Here is a 24554-nt window from a genome sequence, read left to right as displayed (position 1 = left end):
CTTCAAGCAAGGAAGGCGGAGCCTCCGTTTTTCAGTGCGATGTAGGTGGGGATTTGTGTAACCTTGTCACTTTGATGTAACTCCCTTGTTTTCTCTGAATGCTGTTGAGAAGCAAAAAAAAAAAAGTAATAAGAATTCTTGGGTAGGTGTGCACGGAATGTAAACCTAACACATTTCCACAGCCTTCTGTTTCGCAGCTTTTTAAAAGTGCTCAGAAAGACAGAAATTCAGGAGTGCAATTTCGTTGCCTTTTTTTTTCCCCTCTTTTTTTTTTTTTTTTTTTTTGGCAAAATGTAGGAGCCAAAAAAAAAAAAAAAAGGAGGGAGGGAGTAGGAACGCTTGACTCCTGGCTGTCTTTATCAAAAGTGTCCTGTAACCAGTTGAAAAAGTTGCACTCCTGCAACAACAGACATTGAATCTGATCATACGACCACACACGTAACATGTCTCACACATACACACACAAACACACACACACACACACACACTTTATGTGGAGATCCAGTGATAGGTGTGTCAGGGTAACTTTTCTAGGTGCCACAAGAATTTTTTTTCTTCTTGTTTTTTAATATCAACTTTCGCAAATTTAGTGTTTGTTTGTCAGAGAGGAGGGGAAAAAAAAGTTTTGAGAAAAAGGAAAAAAAAAAAGAACAAAGCTTGAAGCTTTGGAAACTTCACCAAATTTTCAACCCGAGGGTGGGAATAGAAATGCCATTTGTGAGGGTAGCACTATTAAAAGATTGTTTGTGCAATGACTTCTTTATTCAAGAAAGAAAGAAAAAGAAAAAAAATAAACCACAGTCGGTAGACTATAAATTCCTTAGGAGCTGCATTCTGTCTACAAAGTCGCTGAGCTATTTGGTGACTCTAAAATGAAATCTCCCGAACCTGGATTCAGGTGTGAACTTGATTCCAGAGATTTTCTATAAAGATTGTTCAAATCTGTGTGTGAGTTTTTAACGACTTATTTTTTTTTTAAAAAAAAAGCTGGCACAGGTGGATCCAAGCCTGTACCTATCTTTTTTTTTCTTTTAATTTATCCAAAGTTCTTTCTCTCAAAAGTATGCGTGTGGTTATCGATTGGTGGACGTGTGCCCATTTTCTCTCAGCCTTATGCAAATAATATGCAAGAAATGCAGAAACTTGAATAAAACGGGTCATTGCAGAGGGAAAACGGAAAAAAAAAGCTGATTGGTCGTTTTTGAGGGGGGAAATTTGTTAGCCATTCCATTAAAGAAAAATTTAAAATTAAAAAAAAAGAACGTGTGTTCCTAAACCTTGAACATAACATGCACAAAAACAGAGAGGGTTCTAGAAGTCGGTGGATCTGTAAAATGATGGTTCTTATCTTAAAAGTACAGTGTTCTGATAGATTATTTTTTCATAATCAACTCCGTTCGGTTTGGTTTTGGGTTGTCTTTTTTTTTTACAAAAATATTATTTAGCATAAAGGGATTATTATTATTATTATTATTTGTAAAGTGGTGTAATTTTTGCAATACTGTGTGAAATTCTCTCCCCAGACCCGTTCCCAGAGCCAGCCCACCCCAGGACGGCCTTCTGCCCTTGGGGGAAATCTTGCTCAGCAGTTTCAGCTCTTCAGTCTTGGCTTAGCAGAGATTCCTTCCAGCCTCTTATGTTTTTCAGCCTTGCTGGTTAAGCGTCAATCCTGGGAAATGATCCAGTGAAGAGAATTGTTAAATGAGCCCAGAAACGAGTGAGCTGGAAGGGACCTTGGAGGTCTTCTAGTCCAGCCCCCTGATCAAGCAGGAGAACCCATACCAGGCGATGGTCTTGGCTCTTCATAAAAACATCCAGCGATGTTTTCCCCCACGATTATTTTCCTTCCCATTCCATTCTCCCTTCCTCAGACAGATAGTCCTGGACTTAAAACCAGATCTCAGTTGCTAAGCGAGGCATTCGTTAAGTGGCAACCTCTCTTGCCACTGTCGTTAAGCAAATCACCACAGTCATTAACTTAGACACACGACTGTTGAGTGAATCCGGCTTCCCCATTGCTTGTCAGAAGGTCGCAAAAGACACTCTGACCATCATAAATAGGAGACAGTTGCTGAGCGGCTGAATTTTGATCACATGACTCTGGGACATAAGCGTGAAAAATGGTCGTAAGTCCCTTTTTTCCCAGCGCCATTGTAACTTGGAATGGTTGCTAAATGAACCATTGTAAGTCAAGGACTTCCTGTTATACTATCAGAGAACTTAAAAACTCCATTTCGGAATCTTCGACCAGATTGAAGTGCAGTCTGGAGTAAGATGGCTTTCCAAGAGGAGGATCTTTTCATCCTAGTCTTCATCCTGGCTTTTTAAGCCTCCTAGAGTTGATGTAGCCGTATAAATTCCCAAATGAATCTGGCTTCCTCCCAAATCTCTGAACTCGGGACAATCGGTTGGAATTTCTTTCAAAATTCCCCCAAAGTGGACGGCGGCAGGCTGACTTCTCCACAAGGTTTACTTAGACAGTAAAACAACTGTTGTCTTGAGCAAGATATTTGAGTAGTTAGGCAGGGAAGGGGAAGTACAACGGAGCTAGTTATTGCTAGGGAGGAAAGGAAACCTTCGGGATTAGGTTTATTCCTTCCTTTTTAAGGGGGTTTGCAGAGCGCTCTGTGGTGCGATCCTAGGCACCTTTTCCCCAAAGAAATCTCAGCCTTTCGGTGGCACGCTCTGGTCCCCAGGTTTTAAGGCTGCAGACATGCAATCCTGGCTTATCCAAGTGACCCTTTTTACACCTTAGATTAGGGGGTGGCTCCAAAATTGGTAGCTTTTAAGACTTGTGGACTTCAATTCCCAGCTATGCTGGCTGGGGAATTCTGGAAGTCCACAAGCCTTAAAAGTTGCACTAGATAGATAGATAAACAGAGAGTGATAGATGTTAAATGTTAGAAGTTTCCCCCATGGGCAGAAGGCAGGCTGGGCCTCCTGTTGATCTCAACCGATTACTTTAATACAGGAGAGATCTCTAGGAGGTGTCAATACACAAACGTTTTTAAAAACTGGAGTTTCTTCCCCCTCCCTTTCTTTTTTTTTTTTAAAAAAAAAGCCGTAATACATTTCACTGACAACTAAAAAACAAAACAAAAGTGAAATATATGAGGAAAAGTCTTAAATTTCCCCTTCCTCCTGAAAGGATGTACCGAAATTATTTTTACCACGTTGCCTGAGCAAGGCCTTAGAATATATTGTATGTTTAAGACTGTAGTAATTTTTTTAAGGAAAAGATACCTATTATTAGTTGATAGCCTAAAAATAATTGTAAATAGAACTTAAAAGACGTTGTTAATAGGCTACAACAAGTTAATTCATGTTGCATTACTTTCCATTTACTTTGTTGTTCATTTTAACAGATTTTATTATTGCTTTCATATGTGTATATATATATATATATATACATGCATACATACGTGCATGTATACATATATAAATATATAATCTTTAGTAACTAATGAATTTAATTTTTGAAGGAGAGTTAGAGAATGTTAAGATTTTTAAATACATGTATTCAGCTCTTTTAGTTATCTTCTAAAAAAACAACAACACTGAAGCGCATGCCAAGATAATAGAAAACAGAAAAATACAGTCCATAATTAGTTTGTATAGTTTACAGTTTAAGAACAAACGAAAAAATTAACTTTGTATGTAACTCCTTACAATGATAGATTCATTGTTAACTAATTATAATTAAGTTGTTGTTGCTATGGCAACAAAACTACAACATGGCTACCTTTGTATACATTATTTGTGAAATTTTCACATGTAAATTAAAAAAAAAAGTAATGTGTAACAGTATGGGTTTGTTTAAGGTACAATTCAAGACTGTCGGAGAAATATATGACTGAATATTTTTAAAATCCCAAAGTCCCATGTGAGCGCTGGATTTGTGTCTTCGATGTCACTTTTTCAGTCAAAAGTTTACAACACATGGGTTTAGAGTCAGGTTTTATAGCTTGTAGAAATTGTTGTGTGGGGTTGGGTTATTCCACAGTATTTTTCTCGGCGATAGAAATTAGACAGAAAGGCTTGCCATGGGGGTAGCATTCAAAACGTTAGTTCCATTTCCAAATAGTAGATATTTTGGAAAACGAAATACACAATTCGGTCCACAGATTCCCAGAAAAGTCCAAACAAAATCATTCTGCAAAATTGAGACCTTTGCTTTTGGTTGGACTTGATATAATTACCGTAAATCTGCATTGAATTGTGTAACAGTTGCCTTTTTTTTTGAGTCCCTTTGTGAGGGATTTCCCTGATGAGAAACCAACGGATTTTTCCATCCTTGATGTTTTAAAAATCATCTTGTCTTAAGAAAATGGTGTTCTAATAAGCCCATGAAACAATGACATCCAAATCAGGACCAAGTAAGAAAGACAAAATCTATATTTTTATTTATCAGCAGAAGGAGGAAGAGTTAAAATATGTATGAGACAGCCAAAAAAAGTACTGTGGAATAACTCTGTGACAGTGTTGAAGAAACCAATATGCTGCAGTTAAACTGATTCAGTTGGTGTACGAATGTGTGAGACATGTCTTTTTGCACTTATGTACATAGTCCACGAAAGAAATCTTTGGAACTTATTTTGAATATATTAAAAAAAAAAAGTCTGTAATAATACAAGGTAAAGTTTGTAAAAGAGATTAACTAAGGCTTTGAAGAGGAAGAGATTTTTTGCTATGAAACTTATCTGAAGTTGCTTTTGCTGTTCTCCGAGCTTCGTAGTTTTGCCATATTAGTTTGTAATACAGCGAACTGGTCACTTCAACCTGCAGCTCAGAAGAAAATTCCATATGGGAAACAAAATACTTGACTTCAGAATCAGAGTCACCCGCAAAGGTTCCCCGAGGGTTTTCTCTCACCCGGAGAGAAGAGCCGGTTCCAAAGCTCGTCATTTGTTATGTCCCAAAGTTTGAAATACCAGAACTTGCCGCTGGATAGATCTCTATCCATGCTGCTTCGCCCTTAAATCCAAATTGTGGGTTCATTTGACTCTCTCAACTAAGGCTTCCCCAGCCCCAGGAGGCCGCATGCTGACTGAGGGATTCTGGGAATTGAACTCCACAAAGGCTTAAAAAGTTGCCAAATTTGGAGACCCCTGGCCAAGAGGATAGGAGTTCTCCTCCCAACCCCCAAGGTCCTGAGGATGGGTTTGCACAGAATGTGGAGGGGAGCGAGTGGTTGACCCCACGAGCCAGGCCCAGTCTTTAAGACAAGGGGACCTGTGCGTAGGCTTGTAACAATCTTGGAGAGATCAAGAATGTACAAGAAAATGTACCATTTGTTTCTTTCTGTGCGGACGTGCATCGTGTTATCTGGAAAGATGCACAGACGAGTGTGAACTGTGAGCTGAGGTGCATGTGCTAGCCAACAATGGACTTAGTGCAGTTCTAAAATGAAAAAAGCACTCCAAATTAGGGAGAGAGAGAGAGAGAGAGAGATAAAGCTGAGTCCACCTGAGATGTGAGATGAGGCTTTATGTGTGAGTTGGGCGGCTATATAACCTAGTTTAATAAATAATAAAATAAATGAATGTGCCATGGAGCCCTCACTGCCAATGCACAATATTAACCTCAGCATCAGGTTTTAAAAGGTCAAGAAACTTTGGCCAAGCTGGCCTCCTCCAGTTGGGTTGACTTTCAACATTCAGGGGCAGAAACTGGGCTGGTTGAGAAGCAACGTAGAAGAGCTGAAGTGCCATCTAGTCAAGTTAAGGACACGCGTCTCTTTAAGGCCGCTTCCCCCAGCCAAAGACCCCTTTGAAGGCCCCTCGTTTGGGAAAAGAGGTCTCTTTTGGGGGGTGGGTGCCCTTTTGATTGTAAGTGGAGGGGGAGAAGCTTGACTCTCGTAGCCCCCTCCTCCAAAGCAAGCCCAGGAAACCTTTGCTGGTGACGCTCACATGTCCTGCAATCAGAAGCTTCGTGCCTTCCAAAGAAGGCCACGCAAAATAAATCCCCAACCTATGCCAATAGATAATAACGATTGAAATGTAAAAAAAAAAGTGGTTCTTTTTTTCCAAACACACAACAGAGGGAAATCACCTGACGTAGAATTTACATGGTTTCAGGTCTTTGTTACTGTACACAGATGCTATTAGATGGTTGTGGAAGCCAAATAATTTTGTTGCCATGGCTCTTGGTATCCAGACAGCTGAGGGGACGACTGTCTTCTGTTGCCTTCATATGGGGAGGGGGAGGATATTCCTGTTCAATTGTGCTTTGTCTTACAGCCACTGGGACCAAAAAATAAAATCTTCCAAAATTCAGAACGGCAAAACAAACCTATTAACGTGACGAGGGGGATTTTTTTTTTTCAAGGAAGGGCAGATTTTAGTGCAGAAATGTGAATTCTGCTGCAAAGAAATCCATGATCAACAACCAGAATAAGCCAGAAAACCTCAATCTTTCTCCAGGTTTCAAATGCTTAATTCAGACTTTTGCACGAAATCAAGAAGGGGAGGGATTCAGATCCTAAAGTCTAATTTTTGTAATTATTTGGATTGATTTGACTTGGGTTCCCCCCCCTCAAAAAAACCCTTCCAATTTTGAAAATTAAAAAAACAAACAAACTAAAATGATTGAGTAAAAAATATAATCTTGCAGGGACCAAAAGAAGACTCGGTAGAAATCCGTTGATTCGCTTTCAATCTGGTTCCATCGTGATGTAAATCCAGATTAGTTCCAGCCTGTTAAATTCAAGGCCACCAAGAAGAGATCATTCCCTCAGTTGTTACGGATGGAATATGCTTTGATGTTTTTATTTTTTTTCCTTTTCGCCACATTTATATTGCTAGTGCTTGTTTGTGCTTTCTAGAAACATTGCATAATGCAACTCATTTTACTATGTTACTTCTATATTGTTATTGTTTATTTTTTTCCCCTCCCGGATCTTTTAATAAAGTGTATAAAATTCTCTCTGTATGTTTTTTACGAACCTATATCAACACATTTAATAAATAGGACTTTACTTTTTCAGTGTCTGGTTGATTAGTCACAACCTCGAAATGGCTGTTGCATCGTTTCATATTGTGGAAACTTTTTTTTTTTAAAGGAAAGATTAACGCTGTTTGGCGATTGCCATGTAAATTAAACAGGACAACTAAGCTCCATTACTCTCCTCTTTATGAAGGGAAGAAAAATATTTATTATCCAGGGCTTTGGCTTTTAAACTGATACATTTCCCCCCCCCCCCCTAAATTTTAACTGGTTTCTTTCTTTTTTCATTGTAATTGTATAAATGGAAAAAGGAAAGAATTTTCAGCCTATTAAATTTCAGTGGGATGTGACAGCAAAGAGAGACCTATTAGCTGATGTGCTTGATATCCATCTGCCAAAGAGGAAACGCTCCCTTGTTGTCCTTCACGTACAAATTAGATTTTGAGACAGTGATATTATTTGTGTGCAAAGCCCTGTTCTGAATAAAGTCTTCCAATCCAGTTAATTGGCCTGCTCTAACCACCCACTTCTAAACCTTTTTTTTTTGCTAAAAGGTCGCTGTAACCATATTGCACATTGAACAAAATGCAAGGACACGGGGTAGATACGTATTTACTTCACTTGACACATAAAGCAGCGTTTCTCTCCGGAAGATTTCTATTGAAAAAGATTTATCAAGTCCTAGTGAGAGCTTTCATTGAGGAAAACCAAGACAAATAGCAACATAAACTCTCCCAAGTAAATAGAGCAAGAAAAGAAGAATAAAGTGACGCTGGAAGAATTTGAAGAGTAAAATCCTTGGAACCGTTGACAGAAATATGCTGCGTATTTTGGAAAGTCTGTCTGGACACTTTCAGATTGAAAGGTCCCCTAGAATCTTTCAATTTGTTGGTCTTAAACAAAAGGGAGTTCCGATTTTGTTTTTAATTTTTCACCCGAAGCATCTGCAGGACTTTGGAAATAATGCAAGATCAGCTACTGCAGCATAATAGTGTCTGGCTCCAATTTCTGAATTGTGCAACCAGAAAGTTACTGCACCAGTGGTTCCAGAAAAAATACTTCTACTGCTGGCATTTTCCTCCCAACACTCTGAAAAAAGCAGCAGACAAAATGCACCGTCATCCGGTTTCCTCTTTGGCTGGGGAAAAAGCTTCCCATTAATTGATCCGCAGAACTCTTCTTGGAGGTGAACCTGGCAAATGAAGGCTAAAATCATAACCCCAAAATTGAATTAAAATGCCAAAGTGCATCATTGTGATCCTTTATTGGTACCTGGCTCTCGGTCCTTCGTGGCCAAGTAGAGTTAGAGGCACCAGAGAAAACAGGATTATTATATTTTAGAGGAGGTTGCTGGAGATGGGAAGGAGATTTAAATTTCTAATTGCCTGACAGTATCAGAGGACAATTCATTGTCTCCCTCCCTTATGCTCATTGGGATTTTTGTGAGTTTCACACCTGCAAAGGTAGGGTTTACCTTGGCTGCCCTTCTCCCTATCTTCATCTTTGATGGCCAGTTCCAAAGTTCTGTAGAAGTTCTGTCATTATAGGGCTGCTAGGTAAGGATTGCTTCTCTCCTTTCTTGCATTGAGCCATGACTGGAAAATGGCAGGAATAAAGGCCAACTTTGCCAGGATGACTCCTGCCTACCCTCATTTGCCTTGGCAGGGGAACAGTTTTGCTCAGGGTTGGTGGGAATGCTCAACAGGATGGTGAAAAGTCACAAACTGCAACCTATTTTTTAACCTCTTGGAAGTCTTGCATGGCCCAGTCTGCCTGCAGGGTTGCAAACATAGCACCCCTTGGCACAGCTGCTTGGAGTTGTTGAGAGATCTTGGAACCAGCCTGGTCCTGAAGATGGGAGAAGAACCATGGTTCACGCCAAAAATACCCATCATTCTTGGGTTGCAGTGGGGTGGAATTGTCAGTTGATTCCACATTCACGTCAGTATCTCTCCTTTCAGAGACAGTTGTTGGTTGTTCTGATTTGGACCAACCAGTGGCTGAATCAAACCATGTCTAGCACCCAAGGGTGGAAACTCTGCCACGGAACCTCTGAGGATTGACCCGTGGGATCGAGGTCGGTCGGAGTTTATTTGTTTCTGTTTTGAGTCTTGGCCACCTTCTCTGCCAGCAAGGCTCAGTTACAAGAAATCCTATAAGCTCCCTGCATTTGTGCGTTATTTAAACTCTCTGCTGTGTCAGGATTTGGCTGCAACATGGAAGGTGTCCTTTTCAATTAACATGGCCTCCAAGGCAGGGAACTGAGCAGCAGCTGCTAAGAAACCACAAGGCCCCAGCCATACTCAGAAAGTCTTGTAAAATTGGCTGGGTCAGGAAACCTCCCCATGTCATTCTCCGGGGAGGGGTCCTTTCTGAGTAAAACCTGCCCCCCAGCCTTTTAGGCTCCCAAAATGGGATCTGCAGGAAAGAAGTTTTCCCCCTACTTGTGTGCAGTGGCCTCAGCCAGAGGTCCCTGAAGTAGATTTTTTTCTTTCTTTCTGTAGGACAAAAGAGGGAAATTGTTAAAAACATTGAGAGCAATTCTTTTGCTAAGCAAAGCTGAGAAACAGCTGGGATTCATGATTTAGCATTATTCAGGTAGGAAGGATTTTGCAACTGCGTCTCTCGTAAACTTGTTCCGCCTGTTGGGCCGCTTTTCGGTGATCTGCAAACCCGACCTCCTTAGCTTAGGATTCCCTGGGATGAAGATTTGTAGAAAAGGCATCTGATCAATGCCCGTGACTAGGTGGTTAAATGTAATTGGGTGAACTCCAGAGTGTCTCTAATAAAGAGCCAACGTGAACATAATTCAATCTAGAAATCAGCCCATTTGGCCGCTGGGATTAGGATTCGCCTCGAGGAGCGGCCAAATTCAATTTGAACTGCCTTCTAAACAAAATCTGCCTTGGTCTTGGCCCCAGTGGCTGCTTCATCCTTCCCCTAGTAGGAAAACCTCTTGGAGAAAAACGTTCCCTTCCCTCCGCAAAGAATCCCTCCGCCTGTGAGCTGGGCGGGTGACTCTGCTCTGAGTAATGCCAGCCACTCCCTGCTAAAAATGGATCCATCCACGCCCGGCGACTCTCTTGCCAGCCAGCCATTCTCTTTTGACAAGCTGATGGATGCAGTTGCAAAGGGAGGAGGGTGTGTGTGTTTGCGGCTGCACTTTGCACAGCGGTGCCCCCAAAGGGGAAAAAAATGCCTGCTTTCAGTCCCAACTGTGGGGCAGAGGTTGGAGACAAACAATGCATGACCCCTAACATCTGCATTTGGTCACCGGCTTCCAAAATTAATTCCCAAGCCTGTACTGGAGTTCTGCAGAGCAGCCTCGTCTGCTTCGTGCTGCTGGCCTAGCTAAGCAGTCATTAAGAGGGTGAACTGAAGTGACTCCCGCAATCTGTTAGCATAACCTTTCCTCTCTCGGAAGCGCTCTTTCCTCTCGCCTCCCCCCTCCTCCTCAACTTCGCTGGTCACTATCATTCATGTTTGCGTCAGGGCTAAAATTACATGATAAGCTTGTCCAGATGGGATTCTGGACAGCGTTTCCTCCGCTATCCTGGAAGCTTATTTCTCCTCCCGCTAATGTTCTCGCTGTACATGCTGCACGCTCTGTTTGTGGATGCTGGACAGAACAATATTTTGGGCAAAATATCTCCAGGAGTTTAGCAAAGGGACCAAGTCCCCATAAGGAAAAATTAAGCATGATTTGAGTTGCACAGCTACTAAGAAAAGCACCCTATGTGTTTCCTGCAGAGCAACACAACACTCTTAAGTTTCACTGCTGTTAAATGAAGCAATGAATCTTGCTGCATTTCCTTGTTCCTACTGGAATTCTTGTGCCTTTTGTAAATGTATTTATAACACATGCCAGTGAATCACTTGTGCCATTTCTACTTTGGCCTCTTCCTTTACAAAGGAAGATCCGGTGACATTCAAGGAGTCCCATCAACGATGCAATGGTAATAAGCTTATTGCAGTAATTTACAAAGACCCCTATGGTCCTGTCCTGCCTAAAGCAGTTTTTAAGCATTATTTCGGAGGGTGTGTGTGAAAACAGAGACTTTTCTTCCCACCAAGTAACAAAAGGGCTTTATTACGCCCTTAAGAACAAAGCTGACAGCCCAAACTAGAAGGGAGGGGGGGAAAAGTGTCACGTATTTGCAGAAATCCCCCCCCCCTCCCAGCTTAGCAAGGAATCTGGTCAGAGGCATTTAAGGTCATGATGGCGGCAAATCTTTAGGCCAGGATGCTCAGGAGGAAACAGTGGGTTGACCCAAGTAGGAAGCAGGATTATCGGGTATGTTTATTGTCATGGCCATTAAAAAAGGGGGGAATAAAAATGTAATAATAATAACAACCTAAAGTGGAAAAAGTTATCGAAAATGAGAAGGTGAAGATCTTGTGGGACTTTCGAATACAAACGGATCGTCATTTGGAGCACGACACACCAGACATCACAGCTGTAGAGGGCCAAAGTGTACAGTTTATTGATATCGCTGTTCCTGGAGATGCCAGAGTCGAAGAAAAAGAAATGGAAAAAATCATGAACTATCGTGACTTGGCCATCGAAATTTCAGCCTATGGTTGAAGCATGTCACAGTGATACCCATTGTCATCGGGGCACTTGGCACCATGTCCAAGAATTTTACAAGATACATCCACAAATTGCAGCTTCCTGCAATAACACCAGCGGAACTGCAAAAAACTGCGCTACTCGGAACATCTTATATTTTAAGAAGGTATTTGGTTGATACCTAGGACGCTGGCAGCAAACTGTATCAACCATTAGCACCGGTCACTGGTATTTGCAATGCATTTTTGAATGTTCAGTTGACTGAGTTTCATGTTTAATGAATGAAGTAAATAATAATAACAACAACAATAACAATACAGCTTATAGCAGGCCAGCTGGAAGGATGGGGCAAAGCAAAGAGAAACACAGGCAGGGTGCAAGGTTAAGTGGATTTTCAAGAGCAGCCACTTTGGGTCCATCGTTGCTGATTCTTTTAAAGCCCTCCAAGGGGCACCCCAGTCCCAGGATGTGCTGCTGCCTTATGGGGCCATTGGAGAATCGCTGAGAATCATCCACCCCATACGGGTTAATTTCAGAATGGTCCAGCCACTGGAGGTTCAGCCTGACTCGGTTTCCCTCCTGGGAAGATGTGTCGTGTTTCCCTCTTGTGGAAACGGCAGCAAAGGGCCAGCGATGCGGAGGAAAAGAAAGGAGGTGGTGGTGGTGGTGGGACTCTCCATGCAACGGCCAGGCTCCACTGTCATTGGGGTGGGGGGGGGGGACGGACCAGGAAAGGCTTATGGGTCTAGAGCAGGGGTTCCCCAAACTTGGCCACTTTAAGACTTGTGGACTTCAACTCCCTCAATTCTGGGAGTTGAAGTCCACAAGTCTTAATGGCCAAGTTTGGGGACCCCTTGCTGTAGACCAGAGGATTGCACTGGGATCTCCTCGTGGTCTCCCATCCCGGAGATGGCACAGCTCAGCCTTGCAGCATTCCTCCTGCTTTATTTATTTATTTATTTATTTATTGGCCTTTTCTGGGCCTGCGAGGAGCTCTTTCCCCGCCCGCCAGGGCGCAGTTTCTCCTCCAACGGGGCCGCCCGGAGATGACAAGCTGGGTCAGCTGAGCGCGGCTCTTCCGCCTCGTGTTACACTTTTTAGCTTCCCCTCCGCCCGTTTTCTCCTGAGTGATATCCTCCCCCCAAAAGCATTTCCGGGAGAAATCGAGACAGCCGCTCTGGCCGCTGCTTCTCTATGTTTGTGGAAGGCGTCGCTCTGTGCCCATCCCTCTTTTTTTTTTTCCACCTCCTCCGACTCGACTTCCTTTCATCGGAAGCTATTCGACTCCACCCCCGGAAGGAGCGGCCGCCTTCTCGCCTCTCTAAGCCCCGCCCCGACGGCAAGCGAAAGTCTTTTTGTTCAGGCCGCGGGCCATCGAAAGGCATTCCAGGAAACCAGGCGGAGGGAGGGCTAGAGCGGCCCCGCGGGCCGGCAGGGCGCAGGCGCGGCGCGCTCCTTCCGATGGGACTGCCCCCTTCCGGCGCTCCTCCCCGCGCCCGGAAGTGGCGTCATCAGCGCCGCTGCCGCACTCTTCCGCGCGGGCGGTTCCCCAGGCCGGCCATGGAGTGAGGCGGCGGCTGAGGCGGCGGAGGCGGCGGCCGGGCCTGGGGGTCGGGGCGAGGGCGGGCGAGGGACGGAGGCCAGGCGAGGGCGGTGCGGCGGCGCGGGAGGTAGGCCCGTGGAGCCCGCCGTGGCCGCCGCCGTGGCCGCCGGGGGGCCATGAGGGAGTACAAGGTGGTGGTGCTGGGCAGCGGCGGGGTGGGCAAGTCGGCGCTGACGGTGCAGTTCGTGACGGGCACTTTCATCGAGAAGTACGACCCCACCATCGAGGACTTCTACCGCAAGGAGATCGAGGTGGACTGCTCGCCCTCCGTGCTGGAGATCCTGGACACGGCCGGCACCGAGCAGTTCGCCTCCATGCGCGACCTCTACATCAAGAACGGCCAGGGCTTCATCCTGGTCTACAGCCTGGTCAACCAGCAGTCCTTCCAGGTGAGGGAGGGAGGGGGGAGGGGAGGGGGGAGGCCTAGCCCCCCCCCTCACGCGCAACACACACACACACACACAACACACACACCGGGCGGGGAGGGGCTGCTGGGCCGCCCTGGGGGCAGGATGGAGGGGCTCAGCTTGCCCAGCCTACCTTGGACAGGGAAAGACACCCCCCCCCAACTCTTTTCCGTCCCCCCACCGCCAGAGGCCCAAGTGGGGCACTTGGGGACCTAGGAAGACGAAGCCTGAGGCCTCTCGCCTGGCCCTGCCAAAAGCAGCTGGGGGGGGGAGCCTCCCAGCACCAGCACCGTCTGCCCCGCTCCTCCCTCAGCCGGTTCCTTTGGGGGGTTCATCTCCACCTTGGCTTCCACAAAAGGAAACCGCAAGAGCTGCAGCCGGATGGTCTCCGTCTTAGACTTGGAGGAAAGGCTCCAGCCTCTGGGACCCCCTGGGCCTCGGGGGAGGAAGGGCAGGAAAGGCCCCTGTCCACTTCTTAATGCCCTTGAGGCCCCCACCAGGATAGGGTGGGGTGCCAAACCCCAAGTTCCAACCTTGCAGGTCAGAGCAGCCTCCCTTCTCTTTCAGCCCTGCTGATCCTATTGCTTTAAACCGGTTTCTTTTGGCTAGAAGGATTTTTTTTTTCTTTTTGAGATAGAACTGATGACATTCCCCAGCTGGGTCATGAAACGTCTGCAAGAAAAGCACTGAGGTCCCTGTAGCTGAACCCTGAGCTACAAACGTTCTCTTCTACTAGAATATTTTATAGTAAAAAAGCCTACTGAGGGGTGGGGTGGGGAACCCCATGCTCTTTGGCCCGGTGTGTTGGCATTGCAGACATGGTGAAGCCCACACCCACCCACCCACCCAGTTTGTTCTTGCACTGCCCCTCGGATTTTGGAGAGCATTCACCCGTTTTTCCCTTCTTTCCCAGGACATCAAGCCGATGAGGGACCAAATAGTCCGTGTGAAGCGATACGAAAAGGTTCCTCTCATCCTGGTGGGGAATAAAGTCGACCTGGAATCGGAGAGGGAGGTTTTGCCGGCAGAAGGCCGAGCTCTGGCCCAGGAGTGGGGCTGCCCCTTCATGGAGACCTCTGCCAAGAGCAAGACCATGGTGGATGAACTCTTTGCCGAGATTGTGCGACAAATGAACTATGCATCCCTGCCTGAAAAGCAAGAGCAGTGTTGTACAACTTGTGTTGTCCAGTGAGGGAGAAAGCAAACTCCATCATGGCCATGCAGAGCAGGTAAGTGCCTCCCTCCCTCCTTCCCTTCTGGGTCAGGGACGAGGCTGTTCCTTGCAGCAGTGCCATTGTTAAAGAGAAGAGCAGCCCTTTGGCTCCTTGGCTAAGTTGGTGGCTGATGGGTGCTGCGTTTGGGTTCCCTTTGAGCACACGGGCCCAGAATCTGCCACTTGAACTTTGCTGGATGCCCCCAAAACACCAGACTGGAGCCTTTTTGCAAATTGGCTGTGATTGAGCTGGCAGCCGCCCCCCTCCCCCCCCCTCTCTCTCTGTCTCGAGTTCTTGGATTTTTCTTCGACCCTGTTTCCAAAATAATCGGAAGCTAGGATCGGCTGCCTTGCAGTGCTCGGTCCCAACAAACATGGTAGGTTAGCCAAGTAGCAGGGCAAACAGTTAAAGTGACTCAACACGAAACGCTCACAACCATCTTCTCCAGTCTTTGGTAGAGAAAGTGCTGTCGTGAGATAATAAGGGGGCTTTCTATTAGAATCAGAACAGAGCTGGAAGAGACCTTGGAGTTCTTCTAGTTCAGCCCCCCCCCCCCCTTTCAGGCAAGAGTCCCTATTTACCATTTCAGAGAATTGACTGTCTAATCCAGAGGTGTCCAAACTTGGGAACTTTAAGACTTGTGGACTTCAACTCCCAGAATTCCCCAGCTGGCTGGGGAATTCTGGGAGTTGAAGTCCACAAGTCTTAAAGTTCCCAAGTTTGGACACCCCTGTTCTAGTCTCTTCTTAAAAACCTCCATTGATGGAGCACCCACAACCTCTGAAGGCAACTTCTATTTAATTATTAGCCACCTCTTTTCGGAATTCTATACTCTTGCTTGGCAATTTGATGAAATGCAAACTCCACTAACTTTATTCTAAGCATTTACTACCCGCCGTGCATCTGTATAGGCCCCGCTATAGTTGATCCTTCCCTGGCTCCTTGTGAATAAATGTTGAGTGTTGTGGTTTTTTTCTTGCAAGGGCAATTTTCTCCTGCACGCTATTCTGAAGCATGCAAATCACTCTGTTTCATTTGAAGAAGGGGGGGGAAGCTTAACGGTTGATTGGCGCCTTAACCTGAAGCGGCCTCTTAGCTCTAACGGAGCGGGAGGTTGTGAAAGTGTGGTCATGTGTCAGCTGCCCTTGAATTTTCCAGGGGCTGAAGACATGATCAGCAAAAGAAGTCGTGTCGTTGCAACCCACACGGGTTGCATGAAGCGAAATAAAACGGAAGTAATGATTTTTTTTTTCCAAATTATCTGCAACCAGAGAGAGAGAGAGAGAGGCTGAATAGCTTCCATCTCATCTTTCTCCCCATTCCTGTAGTCTCTTTTACTGCCCTCTTTTGAAATGCCTGTGAGACCAAAGGTCACCTTTCTTCAGTCTCTGCAAGGTGGAGAACCTCGGGAGCTCATCAAAGCATTAAATTGTTCAGGAGTTACGGGAGGGAAACAACCCCTTTTCTTTCTTTCTTTCTTTTTTTGAGAAAAGGTTGTTTTTTTTTATTTTAACATACATATAATATAATCCAAAGCATACCTATACATCTTAAACATTTTTTGAGTATTCAATCGTATATCAATTATTTTTGCTATTAAGCCTCTTCGATTTTTATTTGCTCTTCTGCTTTCCATACACCGTATTGTAGCCTATTTCCTCTTCAGCTCTCCTTCTCCCTACCTTCTTCCCTCTACCCTCTCCCTCTTCTCTACTTTCCCTTGCTCTCTCCCTCTCCTCTCCTCTCTCTTTCCACACCTTCCCTCTCTCCTGCTCTTTCCCTCCCTTACTTCCCTCTCTCCTGTCTCCTTTCTCCCTCTTTCCCTCTCTTTATCTCCCTTCCATTCTCTATTTTACGTGGTGTATTTCCACCTTTTAGCAAACCCCATTAAATATCAATGGAATTGATAATTATATTCCCAACTAAAGAAGCAGGAAAAAATGTTTTCCATATTGCTAGTTTTTCTTTTAAAGATATACCTTTAAAACAACCCCTTTCTGTAATAGATTTAGTCACAAGCTTTATCCCCCACCCCTTCCTCCCCAGCTGCATTGCGTAAGAAATCCGGTTTGGGGGGGGGGTGTCTACTGGATTTGACTTTTGGGAGGCGTGGGCGCTGCTACTTCTCTGTGCTTGCATTTTTACAAAGCAGGATGTCTGTGTGGCTTAGGATGAGTTGTCGTCTCTCACAGATCCCCAGGAAAAGCTGTAAAAAAAAATTAATCTGCAGGTCAAAAATAAAACTTTTTTGGGGTGCCGGGAAAATGGACCTTCGTACCGTCAAAACGGTGACGCCTTGTGCCCTGGGAGGACCTGGGCCTCCTTGACAAGATTTCTTTCTCTTGCTTACAGATAAAACTCAGAGGAAATTTGCACAGATGCTGCATTGGAGGACTCTTTTTAAGCCCAGGTTGCCGAACTGACCCTTGCTTAACCTGGTCTCGGTCTTCAGAGCACGTTTTCCAGGCCTCCGTTGTGAAACAGGCACGGGAGCAGCTGGGGAGAGGCACGGGCCCTGCTACAAACACTTAGCATGTTTACCATTTGATTTGGGAATCTGTTCTTGATCTCTCGGGGTGGTTTTTTTTTTTAATAGCTTTCTAAGTTCCTATTAATGGCTAATATGCAAAAAGTTCATTTTAAACTATTTTATTTCTTTAATTGATTTCTAAATCTTGTATTTATTAAACTTTAAACTCAGTATTACCTACTCAATGCCTTTTTAAGAGAAGAAAAAAATTAATGGAGAATAATAGTGAGCCTTAAACACAAATGGTTACTTCTGTATATTACCTCACATCCGTGCTTGATTTGCAAAAGAGAGACAGACAGAGAGAGAGAGAGAAAGAAAGAGTGAAAACAAAGATTTCTTCTCCTCTCAAATGTCATTGATTGGAACTTTGAAACATTCTGTTTACATGTGATGGTGTCATAGAAGGATGTTTAAGAATTGCCTGATAGGGGAGGATACAACACCCCTATTCCCAGCAGCTGTGGGGGCAGGGGGTTGGCCTGATGGGAAAACTTTTTCGGTGGGGACTGGAGACATCCAGCAATTTGTATGTGTGTTCTCTGTTGTTATATGGTATTTGGAGTTGGGTTTTTTTTTTTTTTTGAAAGAAAAGGCTGTGTTGAAAATCACTCGTTCATCTGCTTTTATTACATTCATCTTCCAAATGCTGAAAAAAACCTTTTCTTGGATAACGGACAGTCTGTCTTCTTAGCTTGTGTTCCAAAGCACACCTGAACTTGAGATTCCCCCCATAGGATTCAAGGTGACTTTGGCAAAGGTGGGGAGGGGAATCGACTTTATGGTTTAACTATTGTTTCTGTCCAAAAATGTCGAAGCAATAGATGAGTTGGCCCGGCTTGGGGCTCCATCACTTGTTTTGTCAGTTTCTGTCGGATGCAGCCTTGGTTGTTTCAAGAAGCCAAGAGACAAAGCAACGGGAGCCTCGGTTGAAGGGGCTTTCTTCCCACGCCCATATCTCCCCAAAACCTCAATTTAACTCATTGTGGTTTTTGAAGAGCAACACAGATTTTGAGCAGAAGAAAGAGAGCATTAGTGGAATGTTAGCACCACCACTGTGGTAGACCTTTTCCTGGCACTGATGTAAGAAGTGTCTCTTCTCCACTCCAGGCAGGTAAATGAGCCTGCACCAGGTTTAAAAGCCCACCTGAAGTCCTTTGACCATTCATCTAATAAGCCCTGACTTCCGTAGCAGCCCAAAACTTTTAAAGTGTTGTCCAAATTCCACCCTTGAATCTTTCTGGGTTGGCAGTTGGCACTAGCGTGCTGGGCCTTTTACCTTTGAGGCTGCCCAGAGTTTTGATCTCTCTCCATTCAAAATTTGCAGTGAAGTAGTAAAAGATTCGGCTTGCACTTTAATAATAGAAATCTCCAAGTGTAAAACAAACAAACAAACCCTCTTTACATTGGCCAAGTATCCAACGTGCCAAGGGAACGCAGAACACTCTCAGTGACTGTACCTTATTTCTTCAGTGGTAGACACGTCGCGTTAGCTCCTAAACTTCTCTGTTGGTTGACCTTTTTTTTTTAAAGAAAATTCCCATTTCTTTCCCAGTTGGAGTTGGGGACGGCAAAGTGTTTGGCATTTGACCTGGGCTGCTGCTTCAGCGCAGTTTGGGGGGGAAGCGGGGGGGGCTGGCCACTTAAAAGAGGCGGCCCTTCCTGGTCGTTAAGTGTATTGCAAGGTTCAAATCCAGGCAGCCTTTTCCGCTGTCGGCCTCCCAGCCTTGGATTCCAGAAGGACTCTGGAGCTGCACAAGTTGCCCCCCCCTGTTCTGGTCTAGCCAAGAAGGTGCTGGTACATTTGTCCCGCTGCCCTGGTTGAATCCTGAGCCAAGGGGTCCCAGGGGATTAATCAGAGGAAGAGGATCCCTCTCTCTCCCCGCTTCATAAGCCTCTTTCTCCACATTGCACAACGGGGAGCCAGAGGTCGCTCTGGCGGGTGGTTGGGGTGGCCATCCAGGTACCCAAACCCAGCCTTTGTCGGGAGCAATTCCAGGGCCGCGCGTGGGGGGCATCTCCTTCCTGGATGTGGCACCCAGCCCTCTTCTGCCTGAATATGTCTCTCGTGATTTAATTCAGTGTATCAAATGTACTGTACCTCTTTCTTGCGTGTGTGGGGGGGGGGGGAGTAAAAAACAAAAGTCTGGGAATTTGGCAAGTTGCAAAACTAGGACGACGATCAAATGCTTTGTAAAGGTGAGCCGCCATTTTTTTTTCCTCTCTCTCTCTCTCCTCTCCCTTCCAGTTCCATTCATTCTTATTTTGTAAGACAGCCCCTACAGTGCAGCTGTTTGTAACTTTTTTAATAAAATAGATACCTGTATTACCAAAAGTGGTTTCCTCTCGTTCCTGATTTAGCTACGGGGGAAGGGTGGCTTTGTGGCTTTCCCCGTGGTGCATGTTAGCTTCTGTGCAGCATGATGTGGGCGCAGTGGGGACACACCCAGGTTGTCCTTCAGCTAATGCAGCAACCTTTTGAGGCTCTGTTGCACAATTTCAGCTTCTACTGTTGTGTGAACCCCTACAGAAAGGGGAAATGGTGAAATACTCTGGGAGTAGTTAAATGTTAATCAAAGTCAACTTTAATTCTTCTGCTCAGTACGTTCCCTTTTTTCCTCTGGCCCTGTCTATTTTGGGGATGTGACACATGAGAACGACACAACAATCGCCTGTTGCCTTATAATAATTTGGAAAGAAGGGGGTGGAGATAAATATGGTTTTGGGGATGGTTTGGGCCTTGTCCCGAAGGGATTCTACAGTCTAGACCTCTCCTAGTCAGGCCTCCCAACTTGGGGTGAGAGGAGAACCAGTGGTAGACTTGATGGCCAAGTATCCCTCCATTGTGATTAGAGCAGGGGTGTCCAAAGTTGGCAACTTTAAGACTTGTGGACTTCAACTCCCAGGATTCCCCAGCCAGCAGAGTTGCCAACTTTGGACACCCCTGGATTAGAGGAAGAAACAAACCATGCAGGCTTCTCCCTTGAATTCTTATGGGGACCATCAACCAACCAGGACCTCGGAAGGCAACTGGGCATCTCGGGGGCAGCTTGGCCCATCTTGTTCAGCCAGGCTGTCTTGTGAGAGGAGGATCAGCTGGAGAAATCCCCACCACTGCACTTGAAATCCCCACAAGGCCCCACCCCACATGAAGGATTGAGTAGCTATGATCTGCACTTCAGATCTGCAACCGATGAAGGAGAGAGGAGGGTGGGAGCCGACTACCCAACGGAAATGTTATTTCCTTTATCGCTTCTATAAAAAAACCAACCCCATCTTCAACTTTTGTTCTTCTTTCGAGATCTCGCACAAGCTGTGTGCGTGCATCCCGCTTAGCTTCACAACAGCCCTGGGAGGTTGCAAGTGCTCCACCTGTTGTGACCGAGGCTTCTTCCCAAGAGCCTGAAGCAAATTCCTTGTCCCGACAAAAATCCCCTTTTATTAATTGACTGTGAATTCTGCTCATTCACATCCAGCAAAGTCCTTCAAGGGAGGATTTACGGTCACAGACCTTCTCTGGCTTGGAGAGCTGCCAGGCCGATCTCTGCAGAACTTGGCCAGGAGTCTCGGAGAGTCACGAACCAATGAAGCGAACTAATGGTCTCCTGCAAACTCCACTCCCCTTACGCCCCTCTTTTACTTCCTCTGGGAGGGGCCATTCACCCCCCACCTGTGGCCTTCGTTCCAAGTCAATCCCTGTTCTTTAGCTCTTCCCTTTGTCTGGCAACTCTGGGCATGACTCCAGGACTGGCCCATCTTCCTGCCCAATTCCCTCTCTGTCCGAATCTGCTGCCAGCTCCATTGGCAAGCCATAACAACCACCTCAGTTTCTCAGGAGTGAAATGGGGAGAAAAGATCTGCAAGTGAGGTGGGGTGGGGGGAGATCTCAAAATAATAGAACTTGGGTAGTGGGTTCATCACATTTAATCTCCCTACTGTGCCATAACTGACAAGGCCTTCGTCTCAGGCCCACCACCCAATGCGAAAACCCAGATTATAGCAAACCATAATCAACCAGGAATCCCCTAGAGATCCACCACCAAAATCTCTGCGGAGCGGCTGTTGAAATTTGTGGCAGCTGTGACAATCTGAGCCTTGCCGAAGAGCGGCCTGTAGCTCAGCTTCTGGGCCAGAAGGACCACGAAGATCCTTTTTCATGTTTCAGAAGGATGGGACATTATTTTTTTAAAAAAAACATCCATAATTCCATGAACGGCATCGTCATTTTAATTAGATTAGTTGGATGCTTATTTCTGCTCTTTACTTCTAAAGTGGTGGGGTCCCTTGGGCTTGGTCCCCCCAAACCCCAAGGCAGCAGGGGTCTTAGAGGGGAAGGGCAATGGATGGCTTAGGGCAAGAGTCATACCTAACCACCCTGGTGGTTTTTCAGCTATTGTATCTTTCGGAGTATAAGACGCACCCAGATTTCCAGCCTCTTTTTTGAGAGGAAAAAGGTGTGTCTTATACTCCAAAAAATACGGTAAGTTCAGAGTTGCTACAAGAGAGAGAAGCTACCTCCTTGGTTGGCTCATGCCTATCTTGGTTGGGGTCTCTCTCTCCAACCTGCCCGGAAATGGGCACCAGCCGCCTTTGCTCTCTGGTGGGGGCAGGGCCCAGGGTGGCATCCTTTCTGTAGGGGACAGCAAGTGGCTTGCAAGGCTTCCTCTTCTGTACTAAGTGAAGTTCAGATCTGTAGAGATGAGGAAGGGCAAGAGTGTGAAACGGAAACGAGATTTCCTTTATCGCTTCTTCTACCAAAAACATCTTTAGCTAGTAGTTCTTGCAGACCACACACACCCAGGCTCTGGGCGCATATCCAGTTCGTCCTCACAACCACCCTGGGGGAGACCAAGGGCTCTACTTGAGTTTTCGTGGCTGAGTTCAGGCCTCATGCTAGAACTCCCTCTGGTAAGGCGTCCAGAAAGCCTCGGCTGCATTCCTTTGGTTCTGGAGACGATGAAGCGGAAGGAAACGGGGCTCAACTGTCCATGAGAAAGAGGGCATCGGAAATCTCAGTTGCCCTGCTGGCCTTGGCATCGTCCCAATTTGATGCCCTTGAGGGACACCTATAAAACTGATTCAGCAAATATAACGAATAGAATACAATACAATAGCAGAGTTGGAAGGGACCTTGGAGGTCTTCTAGTCCAACCCCCTGCCTAGGCAGGAAACCCTACACCATTTCAGACAAATGGCTATCCAACATCTTCTTAAAGACTTCCAGTGTTGGGGCACTCACAACTTCTGGAGGCAATTTGTTCCACTGATTAATTGTTGTAACTGTCAGGAAATTTCTCCTCAGTTCTAGGTTGCTTCTCTCCTTGATTAGTTTCCACCCATTGCTTCTTGTCCTGCCCTCAGGTGCTCTGGAGAATAGTTTGACTCCCTCTTCTTTGTGGCAACCCCTGAGATGTTGGAAGACTGCTATCATGTCACCCTTAGTCCTTCTTTTCATTAAACTAGACGTACCCAGTTCCTGCAACCGTTCTTCGTATGTTTTAGCCTCCAGTCCCCTCATCCTCTTTGCTCCTCTTCTCTGCACTTTTTCCAGAGTCTCCACATCTTTTCTACATCGTGGCGACCAAAACTGGATGCAGGATTCCAAGTGTGGCCTTACCAAGGCATTATAAAGTGGTGTCAACACTTCACGTGATCTTGATTCTCTCCTTCTGTTGATGCAGCCTAGAACTGTGTTGGCTTTTTTGCCAACACAGTTCTAGTCAGTTGAACCTGAGTTCTTGGCGATGATAAGGAAGTGATTTTTTTTTTAGTTCCTGGTCTCACCAAGAACCCCAAATCCCCAACAGCCCCATTAACTCCCCTCCTGGCGCTAACTGGTCCTGTTGAGCTTCTGAAAACACTGGAGGTTGATTGGATGTCACCACCTGAACCATCCCAGGTATTCAACACCTTTGAGAGGAGCCCAATTCCCATAATCCAGCATCTCTCTCTGCAACAACGCAGGCATGGTTGGCCTGGTTTTAATTTCACTCAGATCTATCTATCTATCTATCTATCTATCTATCTATCTATCTATCTATCTATCTATCTATCTATCTATCTATCTATCTATCTATCTATCTATCTATCTATCATCTCCTTTGGGAGGTCTTGATGGGCTTTCCAGTCCAGCCTTCATCTCTTCTGTCCCCCATGGCTTGTTACTCGAGGACCAACAACTTCACTGCAGGGTCGTTGCTATCAAAAACACGGGGGATTTGGGCTCCAAAGCCCTCCAAAGATAAGCACTTCTGTATTATGTCCCTCCTCATCTCTTGCGTACTGAAGGTCTGATGCTTAAGCTCTGGAGTGGGAATTTTCCTCCTTCCAGCTGGGTCAACTCTGCGAACTCGGTGCTATTAATAAATGAGGGCTGGGGAAAAGATTTCTTCCCAAACTTTCCTTGAGTGTAGAGAAGCCACATCAAAATAAGAGCCCTTCAGGCTTCTAAGGATGTATTGGCTCCTCGTTCTGCAAACCGTCCTTTTCCTCCCGCAGGGTCTGCCTTTCCCTGGCATAGAATGACAGGATGCCAAGCCCCTTTAGGTAACACCCAGCCATGCCAACGTGCGTGGCAGTTGCGGTTAAACTCAACGCAAGGGGAGAGTTAGCATTTCAACGCAACCAGGAGATGGTGCTGTTTCCAAGCCATTGATGGCCCTGCCGTCGCACCGGCCACCAGAAAAGAAAGCAACCTCTCTTTCTTGCCGCCGTTAAGTGAAGCACGGCAGTTGTTAACTTAGCAAACGCGGTTGTTACGTGAATCCAGCTTCTCCGTTGACTTTGCTGGTCAGGAGGTCACAAAAGGGGATCACTCGGGGGGGGGGGACGCTGCAAACCATCATAAGGAGGAGTGGGTTGCAAAGCGTCTGCATTTTAAATCATGCGAACCTGGGGATATACGGCCGTCAGTGTGCAAGTGGTCATAAGTCGCTTTTTTTCATTGCCGTTGTAACTTTGAATGGTCGCTAAAGGGAACTGTTTTGTACAAACGAATCGTTTTGTAAAGGTTTTTTAGATCCTCCTGAGAAGGCTCAAGGAAGTAACGGCAGGCTGAGGTTTGACCCGCTTGTGATCCAAAATTATTTCAAAAAACCTTTCGGCTTTGAAGTATCACCTCAGAGCAACAGTAGACCCTTGGACCTTTTGCAGACGCGGTTGTCTGTTTCTCTGGGGAAGTGAAATTAGATTTGGCCCAGCTAAGGGGGTTGAGGTTCCTTATCCCCCCACCACCTCCCCCTCCTCCAACAATTGTTAAAACCGTGACGTGAAATGCAACACATAA

At 45.7% G+C, this 24554-nt stretch overlaps 1 protein-coding gene across 1 annotated transcript; it reads left to right on the top strand.

Annotated features, from left to right (window-relative positions):
- The first annotated feature begins 12958 nt into the window (after positions 1–12958).
- RAP2C (RAP2C, member of RAS oncogene family) lies at positions 12959–19390 on the top strand. Its single transcript, XM_081963936.1, has 3 exons — positions 12959–13507; positions 14439–14754; positions 17092–19390. The coding sequence occupies exons 1-2, from the start codon at positions 13235–13237 to the stop codon at positions 14715–14717; spliced, it is 552 nt and encodes a 183-aa protein (XP_081820062.1). The 5' UTR covers positions 12959–13234; the 3' UTR covers positions 14718–14754; positions 17092–19390.
- The last annotated feature ends 5164 nt before the right edge of the window (positions 19391–24554 follow it).

This window comes from Natrix helvetica, assembly GCF_964273705.1.
Source record: "Natrix helvetica genome assembly, chromosome: 11".
NCBI classification, from domain to species: domain Eukaryota; kingdom Metazoa; phylum Chordata; class Lepidosauria; order Squamata; family Natricidae; genus Natrix; species Natrix helvetica.
This window is presented reverse-complemented; position numbering and strand designations above follow the sequence as displayed.

Coding starts and splice junctions, on each gene's coding strand:
- RAP2C (XM_081963936.1), top strand. CDS start 13,235: ATGAGGGAGTACAAGGTGGTGGTGCTGGGCAGCGGCGGGGTGGGCAAG. Junction 13,508..14,438: donor TCAACCAGCAGTCCTTCCAG/GTGAGGGAGGGA, acceptor CTTCTTTCCCAG/GACATCAAGCCGATGAGGGA.